This window comes from Nannobrachium achirus (assembly GCF_963921795.1).
Source record: "Nannobrachium achirus genome assembly, chromosome: 9".
In the NCBI taxonomy this organism is placed as follows: domain Eukaryota; kingdom Metazoa; phylum Chordata; class Actinopteri; order Myctophiformes; family Myctophidae; genus Nannobrachium; species Nannobrachium achirus.
The window spans coordinates 5,577,142-5,587,973 of NC_137818.1; the positions used below are offsets into that span (position 1 = coordinate 5,577,142).

General features: G+C 41.3%; 1 protein-coding gene across 1 annotated transcript in view; it reads left to right on the forward strand.

Annotated features, from left to right (window-relative positions):
* The first annotated feature begins 801 nt into the window (after positions 1–801).
* Positions 802–10,832, forward strand: part of ptpn18 (protein tyrosine phosphatase non-receptor type 18) — a 47,998-nt gene continuing 37,967 nt past the window's right edge. Inside the window, exon 1 of the mRNA XM_080733373.1 lies at positions 802–985. Within this exon, the coding sequence (XP_080589499.1) occupies positions 896–985 (90 nt within the window). The 5' untranslated portion in view covers positions 802–895. The remainder of the gene's footprint in view (positions 986–10,832) is intronic.

Here is a 10,832-nt window from a genome sequence, read left to right on the forward strand (position 1 = left end):
TGAGAGAGAGCTTCCGAAAGTTAGTGCCGACATCCCGCAGCGGCGTCAGTTCAGCAAAAGCTAAGGTATGGCACCTTAGCAACAGGCACGATGACAATTGCATTGTATTATTTCCCCACTGTAGCAAGGTGTGGAAGTTGCCATAGCTTGCCATACCCAATTGACGCCTCTGACATATTTTCAAAGCGAAATAGAATTATTATTTTTCAAAGATTTAAACAGACTTTAATTTTTTTATTGTATTTTTTATGTTCAATTAAAAATATATCTGTAGTTCAATTCAATTCCATTCAAAGGAGCTTTATTGCCAAACATGCAAGCGTGTATTTAATGTATTAGCCCTGAATACATATCTATAGTCATGTATTCAGGGCTATTAATGTATGAGCTGTGGAGCATTGCAATCATACTGTAGTACTAAGGGTAAATTAAGTAAAAAGTACAGATTGTATATTATTTGCTTTTAAAGCAATTAAAGATAAGTGAAAAACTAAAATTGTTTATTTTAATATTTTTTTTATTTTTTATTTATTTGTGTACGCCTATATTTTTTTTTACCACATTTGAATAACTCTATAGACATGCTAGAGCATTGTGCAATAATTCACAGATGATTGACAGACTTTATGTTTATGGTGTCTGTCTGTCTGTCTCTCTCTCTCTCTCTCTCTCTCTCTCTCTCTCTCTCTCTCTCTCTCTCTCTCTCTCTCTCTCTCTCTCTCTCTCTATGGTAATAGTTTACTGGTAAAGCGGAAACAAACAAAGTCCGTGCGTCAGTCAGTCATTCATTGCAGACAGCAGGTCGCAGACAGAGACAGACAGACAGACAGACAGACCGTTGCTCCAGCAGGCAGCAGTAGTTTAGTTGTGTTTCATTGACAGATCAGATCATCTGATGATGGAGAACCTGCCGGCGCTGCTTCAACAGCTGCGCTCCTCCACCAGAGACCCTGGAGCTCTGGAGCTTCTCCATGCAGAGTACAAGGTGAGTCCATTCATTAGTTAATGATTAACACACATTTAACTCTACTCTGGAGTCCAACTCACCATGCACTCTGTCTCTGCATGCAGGCTGTCCAGAGTCTGCTGCATGCAGAGTGCAAGGTGACTTATTCACATTTAACTCTGCATGGACAGCCTCTGTGCAGCAGAGTAGCTACAGATAGTATTAAAGGAGTAAGTTCACCCCCGAAATGACTTTTTTTTTCTCCTATTGATTACTCACGCCATGGAGACTTGAGTTCAATAATATTTATTTTGTATTTGTCGCATTCCTAAAACAAAAATTTGATTATAGTAAATGTACCCCAATTTATTCCAGATGGGGACTCAGTCTCAATAAGAAATGTCTACAATTTGCGTTTTATAATTATTATTTAAGTAAAAGTAGCAATAGTTTAAAAGCAAAAGTTCTGCATATAATAGCCTAAAATTTTACCTAAGTAAAAATACAAAAGTATTCGCATCACAACCTAAGGTAAAAGTACTCATTAATAATCTGTAATAATGCATAATTAGGCTATAATGTCTTCATTGTTTTTAATCATACAATCATGCAATACATTCATTGTCTTGTGAGCACCAGGCAAAGTCTTCAGTCTCTTCACAATAACTATTTCTCAAATTCTACTAGTGGCCCTCACATAATAATACAAGCGAATACACACGCACGCACGCACGCACGCGCGCACACACACACACACACACACACACACACACACACACACAGTCGCTAACATTTACATTTTGGACATTTGTGGTTTGTGGTTTATGCTAATGTGAGCTGAAATAAACAGCCTCTGAAACGACTCTTACAGCTTGGTTTCCACTTGCTTAACCACTTGAAACATATAGTGTCCTTTACATGGGGTGAACACTGGGTGAATATATAGGCTAGCCCAGGGGTTTTCAAAGTGGGTGCTGTGACGGCAGTCCAGGGGTGCCGCGAGATCATTTGATAATATTTGAAATTTATTTGGACACTTGAAAAAATATTATTTTCAGTCAGTTCTTCTAACCAAAATGGCTATTATCTCAACGTTTTCCTCGCAACATAATCACTAAAATATCGTCACTGACGGGCAGAAACCTTGTATCTCCAAGTTTCAAATGTGTATGTCTTTTGGTAAAGTAAAGCCCTGCTTCATCATACAAGACTGTCACACAAAACTAGTGAACAGCCGATCTACAAGCACACAGCGCCTCGCATCGCGAGGCGTTGTGTGAGGCATCCTTGACAGGAGGATGAGAGTGCAGTCAAACAAATCTATGAAATCTATGAAAGTACTTCTTATCTGCAACACAAATGTATACAACTAGAAGTTTGCGGCCCTTCGGGCCGCAAAAGTCTAGAGTTCATTTTTTTTTGAAAAAAAAAAAAAGTTTTGTGAAAGGTATTGGTGATGCGATGACATGGTGTATACGGACGCTCAGCTCCCCGGGCCCTTCCCCGTCTCTCTCTCTCTCTCTCTCTCTCTCTCTCTCTCTCTCTCTCTCTCTCTCTCTCTCTCTCTCCTCCGCTCAGCTCCCCTCCCCCCTCCCCCCTCCTCTGTAACTTGATACTCTGGTGACCAGTTTATGAGCACTGTCAAGATACTCCTTCAGGACTGGCTGCTCTGCGTGAGGCGAAAGGCGAAACTTTGTTAAATTGAAATAAATGCGGTTCAAAGAGTGGCATGTTTAAAATGTGGACAGTGCAAAATTTTCACGCTTGTTTGACGTGGTGGCTATGTTTGTGAGAGGTGTTGTGAGAGAATCGAGCTAAACATTCTGTTTGAGAATTGCCACCACTTTGTGTTTGCTGAATTGTATGTATTAGATATGTAGAGTGGGGGTCCCTGCTTCATCTCTCTGTCAGCTATAGGGCAGTGGTTCTCAACCAGTGGTCCGGGGACCAGTGGACCACTAGTGGTCCTTGAGGGGGTTCCAGGTGGTCCCCAGCTATAAATGATGGAGCGTTGGTCCAAACATAATGGACGCCGATTGAACTGTAACTCTTGAGAGCGTAAAATGAAACCAAATGGACCATTATTGTTAAACATCTGCATTACTTAATTGACCAGAAGTCTAGACAATTAGAGATTGTGGAATGATTGTTATTTTGATCAACGTTGGCCAATGAAGCACGGAATTGTGGGCAAAATCGTATGAAATGATAGTAAAATATTGAACGTTTTGGAGGCTATCCATCCATCCATCCATCTTCAACCGCTTATCCGGAATCGGGTCGCGGGGGTAACAGCTCCAACTGAGACTTCCAGATTTCCTTATCCTGCGCAACTTCCTCCACTCCCTCTGGGAGTATACCAAGGCGTTCCCAGGCCAGTCTGGAGATATAATCCTTCCATCTGGTCTTAGGTCTGCCACGGGGTCTCCTCCCAGTGGGACGTGCATCGAGGACCTTCCTAGGAAGGCGCTCGGGGGGCATCCGTACTAGATGCCCGAACCACCTAAGCTGACTCCTTTCCAAGTTAAGGAGCAGCGGTTCTACTCCAAGTCTCTCGCGGGTGATTGAACTTCTCACCCTATCTCTAAGGGAGATACCAGCCACCCTTCTGAGAAAACTCATTTCGGCCGCTTGTACCCGAGACCTTATACTTTCGGTCATGACCCACACTTCATGACCATAGGTGAGAGTGGGAACGAAGATTGCTCGAAAGACAGAGAGCTTTGCCTTACGGCTCAACTCTTTTTTCTTCACAACAGTGCGATTAAGCGACTGCAAAACCGCTCCTGCTGCTCCGATTCTCCGGCTGATCTGGCTAAATGTCATCAAATGGTGGTTTGTGGCACATATTCTCTCAAGTTTTCCTCCTGGCATAATGTATAGGGGGAAAGATATGATATACTGTACGTACATACTTGACATAAATTTAAGGTTCTGTAAATATGAAGTAACAAATATAATTCAAGGGTGCCGTGGATGAAAGTTATGAGAGTTATTTACAGGGGAGACCTGAGACTAAAGAGTTTGAGAACCTCTGCCCTAAACTGTGCTCTATGATGTAACAAGCTACTAGAGGTGTACGATACATTTTAATAGCGATTCGATAAATATCTCGATATATGGTTGACGATACGATACATGGACGATATTGGTTCATTCATGGCGAATTGGCGATACGATTCGATTTAATTATTTAAAATCGATATAGTAACTATTTAGCAAAGAAATTAAATCTGTGTGAAAGGTGTGGATAGTGCTGGTTTTTAAGGGAAACATGTATTAATATGGATATAAATGAGTAAACACAGTGATTATCTGCCAAATACATGGACGTTGTATATTGACAAACGTGCACCTTGACATGAACCCAGAGATTACACACATTTATCGATAGACCAGTGTAGCTATATGGAAAGGAAAAGTAATTAAACCCCTCCTTTTAATTTTTTCTTCTTAAAAATGCTAAATACAATGCACAAGTAGGTAGTATCGATACAATCGATTCTTTGCACTGCCGATTCGATACGATACAAAATTAAACGATACGATTCGATTTTAGCTGTTTTCATTCCGATCTACTTCGATTTTTTAAGTTAAAAACGATATTTCGATACAGTTACTATATCGTTACACCCCTACAAGCTACTGTACCTAACCACTGAACCCCTACAGTATGTCAGGGGAGTCACACCAAATTCTGGGCCCTGGGTACAAGGATTCACTGCGGGCCCTCCATGAATGTTAACTAGTGAATGTCCATGTCCGTGGTGCTCAAACCTTTTCATGTCAAGGAGCCCCAAGATGATGTATTTGGCCACGGACCCCCCATCTCAAAATATTTAGTTCCAGGGACCCCCCCCCCCCAGAAGCAAAATTTGAGTTACAAATGTTTGCTTAAAAAATACATATAGTCAAAGAATTTCACACAATCTCACGACTACAAGCTCAAAGCGCGGCACCGAGTGCCGCGCTGTGAGCTTGTATATCTGCTATTTTTCAATAGCTAAAGTTACTAGGGCCTCTCCACCTTGGGCCCTATTAACTCAGTCCCACTCCCCCCCCCCCCCTTTGTGACGCCCCTGCAGTATGTACTTATAGTTGAGTACATATAGGACTCTATTCTAAGACTAGTGTTTCCCTCTTCTACACCAAGTGATCCTCAACATGTGGGCCGTAATGTGATGATATTACATTGTGGGCCCCCAAATAATTGGCAAAACATTAAGGCCATTATGGTAATATGAAATTACATTTACAAAAACGATGTAGAAACAATTCCATGGTCTATTTTCTCTTTAAAGGAGGTTGCATAACTCGTAGCCACGATGCAATAAACTCTTTTATTCTTAATTTACCAACGTTTCGACATAGGTCTTCTTCAGTCTAGCACAGGTGTCCTCAACAGGGGGTCCGGGGACCCCTAGGGGGTCCTCCGAGTTACTACAGGGGGTCCTTCAAATCTTTGTGTGATAGAAACCTTTTTTCTCCTTTTTTATGTTAACCACTTGAACCCTAACGTCCATATTCTGAGAACTTTAGCCAAAAATAGCAGATCTACAAGCTCTACAAGCTCACAATGCCTCGCACTGTGAGGCATTGTGAGCTTGTAGATCGGCTATTTTCAGCAAAGAGGTTTGGTGTAGAGGGGAAAAAGAGCAGACTACAGAGTGAAAGGTCAAGTTTGTTAATTGAGGTTCAAGTGGTTAAATATCTGATGACACAAATTGACATCAATCCAAAATACACTGATGATTGTGCTGTCAAACAATGAAACTGTGTGGAATCTGGGGGTCCCTGCTTCATCTCTCTCTCTCAGCTAAGGGGTCCTTGGCCTGAAAAGGTTGAAGACCCCTGGTCTAGCATAACCTGAGGAAGACATTTTTTTTTTCAACTAGTGTACTGTATCCCCCGTGGTCAGCAGCACCTCCTCACCGTTGCTGTGCACTCCTGTCCCATTGGCCCTATTTTCTCCTTAAAACGTTGAAAGAAAATAGGAGCTTAAAGTATACTATGTTAGTTCCATTGATCCAAGCCGGAACACAATCAATTGATTGATTGTTTGATTGATTGATCATTAAAATAAACAAAAGCTTTTGAGTTGTTCCAGTGGGCCCTGACCCCCCCCCCCCCCCCCGTGAGAACCACGGTATTTTACGCCAGTGGTTCTCAACCTGTGGGTCGGGACCCCCAGGGGGGTCCCCAAATTATTTTTGGTGGTCCCCAGATGATTAACTTAATGTGCAACATTGTTTTCCTCACTCAACAGTAAACAAACCAACAAAAAGTGTATAGAGCGTATACGCACGTTTCTAAAGTGACAATTTAAGGACTTTTTAATGACAGATTAAACATTGGCCAAATTGTCAAATATTCGAGGCAGAAACTGTGAAAATAGACGATCTGCTATCTTCACAAGAACCGTGTTATACAAAATGTAACGCCTCAACTCTTAGTGCTCGTCAGGGTGGTGGGGGCTCCCCAGTTAAAATATGATTATTTTGGGGGTCGTGGCCTGAGAAAGTTGAGAACCACTGTACTGTACGCCATATCCTCTTTGCTGTAAACAGCCCATCTGCAGGCCTTTTTTTTTTAAACCTTTTAGATCTGCTATTTTCAGAATGTTACACCCAGTAATAGGCATGCACGGTTTGGAGTGGCTATAGTTGAGGTCACTGTGTTTACCGAGCAACATGTTGGCCCGAGACGTTCAAGATAGCAGCTCTGTGGCCTGAAAGGGTCCCTTCCTCTTCCTCTTACGTCAGCGTTGCCTTCCATTTATGTAGATTTATTTTCACATAAAGGCCTTTCAACATTCACACATGTCACACAGACAGCTGCCACAGTGATATGAGTTTAGTTTAGTTCAGTAAATGTTGTGGTAACATATTAGTTAACATTTCATAGGTCAGGGGTCTCAGGGCACCCCATAAATATTTTTTTAATCCGAGGCACCCCTACATTATAACTTTCACTCCCAGCACCTTATATTTATAGCATATCGTCGTTGTCGGGTGGAAACCTTGTATGTCCAAAACCGTTCATTTTGTATTTATCATCTATAAAATGATCTAAAACTAGTGAAAACAGCAGATCTACAAGCACACAACGCCTCGCATCGCGAGGCGTTGTGTGCTTGTAGATCGGCTGTTTCCACTAGTTTTGTACGACAGTCTTGTATGATGAAGCAGGGCTTTGGAGATACGAGGTTTCTGCCCGACAGTGACGATATCTTAGTGATTATGTTGCGAGTAAAACGTTGAGATAACAGCCATTTTGGTTAGAACTGACTGAAAATAACTTTGTACTTCATGTTTAAATTATAAAAAAAAAATCCAAATATTATCAAATTATCTCGCGGCACCCCTGGACTGCCGTCGCGGCACCCCAGGGTGCCCCGTCACCCACTTTGAAAACCCTTGTAATACAAAATGAAAAAAGGAAACGTACATTTCTGACCAAAAAAGGCTGAAGCACACTGCACACGTACACTCACATAATACAGTATAACACAGGATATACTCTTGTCCATTAATAACCCCCAACTCCTCTATCATGTTACATACTGTATATGTTGATATCAGCCAGAACAAGGTCCCATATCGTCACTGTCGGGCAGAAACCTCATTATCTCCAAGTTTCAAATGTGTACCTTTTTTCGCAAAGTAAAGCACTGCTTCATCGTATGGCCATCGCACACAAAAGTAGTGAAAACAGCTGATCTACAAGCACACAACGCCTCGTAGAGCGAGGTGTGTGTGCTTGTAGATCTGCTGTTTTCACTATAGTTCAAATCATTTTAAAAATGATAAATACCAAACAAACGGTTTTGGACATCTTGGACAAGATTTCCAACCGACAACGACAATACGTTGCTATAGCATTGTTTTGCAGGAACACGTAAAAAAGACTTCTGTTTCTAATTTAGAGAAGTATAGGTATGGAGTTGGTGGTGAGAAGAAGATCTGCAAGATCTGCACAAACAGTTTGGTAGATGTAGGCTGAGGTTTCGCTACTTGAGTTTCAGGTTTCACTGACTGTGTTATTTTTAATTTGAGTTTTAAAGCAATCGTAAAAATAAAAGCCTAAGGTCTGAGACTCGTGTGAACGGTTTTAACCCTGCATGTCCAGTTTAGTGCATGCTGGGTGTGAAGCCTGTGAAGCTGTTTGTTTGTTGTGCACCGCATGGAAGGTTAATGTAAAGACAGCTTGGTGGGTTTGGTACAGAAAGTGAGAAGTAAGGACAGTTGGGCTATTATTTCCTCATTTTCGCACACGCGCACGCACACACACACGCGCACACACACACAGACGTGCACGCACACACACACACACACACACACACACACACACACACACACACACACACACACGCACACACACACACACACACACTCACACATGCACGCACACACTCACTTCATGTATGTGCTGTACATTACAACATGCAATATAGTACTATAAACATGCTCTGCTAGACAAACATTTTATAATATGTTATATGGAATTCGATTCCGTTTTTATATATTTACACATGTGCATGCACACACACACACACACACATGCAGATGCGGACGTATGCACGCACACACGCATGCACACACACACACACACACACACACACACACACACACACACACACACACACACACACACACACACACACACACACACACACAGGGTTGTTCATAATGAACCTGCACGTTTCCTTGTTTAACTCTCACTTTGACTTGGTGTCACAGGAACAAGAGACTGTTCTGACCTGTGACCCAATGCCGTATGTTGGGGGGATATACTAATATATGTGTATATTCTTACAGTTTAAACATACTAGATGTTACTCCCTCCAGTCATGAACGACACCGTAGTTCTGCATACTGATCGTTTTATTTAAGCGCTCTCACAGCTCAAACAATCCAAACCGTCGAACTACAGTATATGAAATACAGCATAAAACAACAAACAATTGCATTAATAAACAGAAACAAAACAATTGTACAAACGAGCAATGAAACCATGCAAATGCCAAACAAACAATCAATATAACTTGCTGGCTGCATTGACTTTAGAAGGGAATGGCTTAATTTGCCCATGGACAGACTGTTACAGCAACACAACTGCAATAAGAGTAATTTCATTAACCATACGTTCAAACCCACATAATGTTGAATATTCACTTCTTGTATTAAAGATCCAGGACAAACATACCTTCCTCCCGCATCTCCACTCAAGTGGGGGGAAGTGCAACCACTAACAGGATCGAGTCCCAGCTAGACTATAAGGAGTTCCGGGCATAACCATTTCTGGTACAAATAAATAAATACTTCTTATAACTTATACATATGGGCACAAACATGGGCATATAAACATAAAGAACGAAAATAGGAAATAAAGAACCAAAATAAGAAATAAACAATTATACTGGCAGCTACACTATACAAGTAAACTTGGTTCTGCATCCGTAGTATTTTATATTGAAATGCATTATGTGCACGCTCAGTACCATGGACAGCTCAGCGTCAAATTCCTTGATTCCCTTCATCATTAATAATTCATAAAAATAATGAATCAACTGAAACAGTGATATTAGAATTGGAATGAGATCCCGTCCCAGTCAAAGAGGAGGAGAATACTGTAGAATCCCAGAGGCCATATTGTTTTTCCTAGGAATGGCAGACAGACACTTAAGTTATGAAGGGTATGCGCATGCATGCATAAAGTGAGTGGCAAATCGAGTGGCAAAGTGCGTGGCAAAGTGAGTTTAACGTTGTTTAAAGAGGTGGTGCCATAGTGTTGTACTTTTTCTGTTTTTCATGTGTCTAGGAGGTTGACAGTTCTTCATTAGACCCCCTGGTGTGGTTGTTATGTTGTTATGAGCAATTATGTATTCCCTTTGTATTTATTTATTTTTCCTGGAGGCTGCCACCTTGTGGGTCAAAAGTGCCGATCCAAAAACACAGATACAATTACATCATAGAATCAACCCCTCCCCTTTTACCATTCACCCAACACTGTGGGTGTGGCTAACTTCAGCTGGGTCACCACCCACCATGACAACGAGGCATACCTAATGAACTGGTGGGTGAGGCCACATAAAAACCTAATCTTTCTGAACACTTTTTTTTGGAAAAAATCTTCCTCCTAGTATAATCATAATACGTGATAATCATGTTTAGGGGGGGGAAATCATGGCACCCCATCTTTAACGTTGTTTAATGCAATCAGATAATACTTTTCTGTTTAGATGTATGGGCTGTCAAGGCCAGAAAGGTTTTTTTTTTGCCACTCAGTAGGCGTTCCCACATAACTTCCGGGTATGATGATGATGTCACTCGTACCCTCTTGGACGGCCTGTGATTGGCCGATTCATTTGTTGTCCACTTGGAAGGAGTGCTCATCGGAGGCTGTCTGTGTTCCTGCCTTGTTTAAAAGGGATTTTCAAAATAAGATTGATTGATTGATTAATTTATTGATTGATTGAATACTTTATTAACAGTGTGCAATACAGTATATTGTTAAAAGGAACACAAAAAGAGGGCTTGTTTCTACTGCGGTCCTGTGTTGATAAGACCAGATATTAATTCCACAAGAGAGATTCAGTCACCAGAGAGAAAGAGAAAGTACTGCAGGTACATCAGGGTAAAGACAGCACACACAAATTGCTTTTCATACAAGCTCATTTTTTTTCCAGAAAAGGGAAGAAGTATAGAAAAAGAAACAGAAATAGTTCTAACCTCGATGTGTCGTCATGACTTATATTATAAGAAGTCATGATGACACCGTTAGCGGTTAGACAACACACTCCGTAATTTGCATGTACGGTATAGCTGCATTGGGAAGAAGTCCTTATACGGTTATGGTTGAGTCACAGTGATGTCAGAGGTCCGCC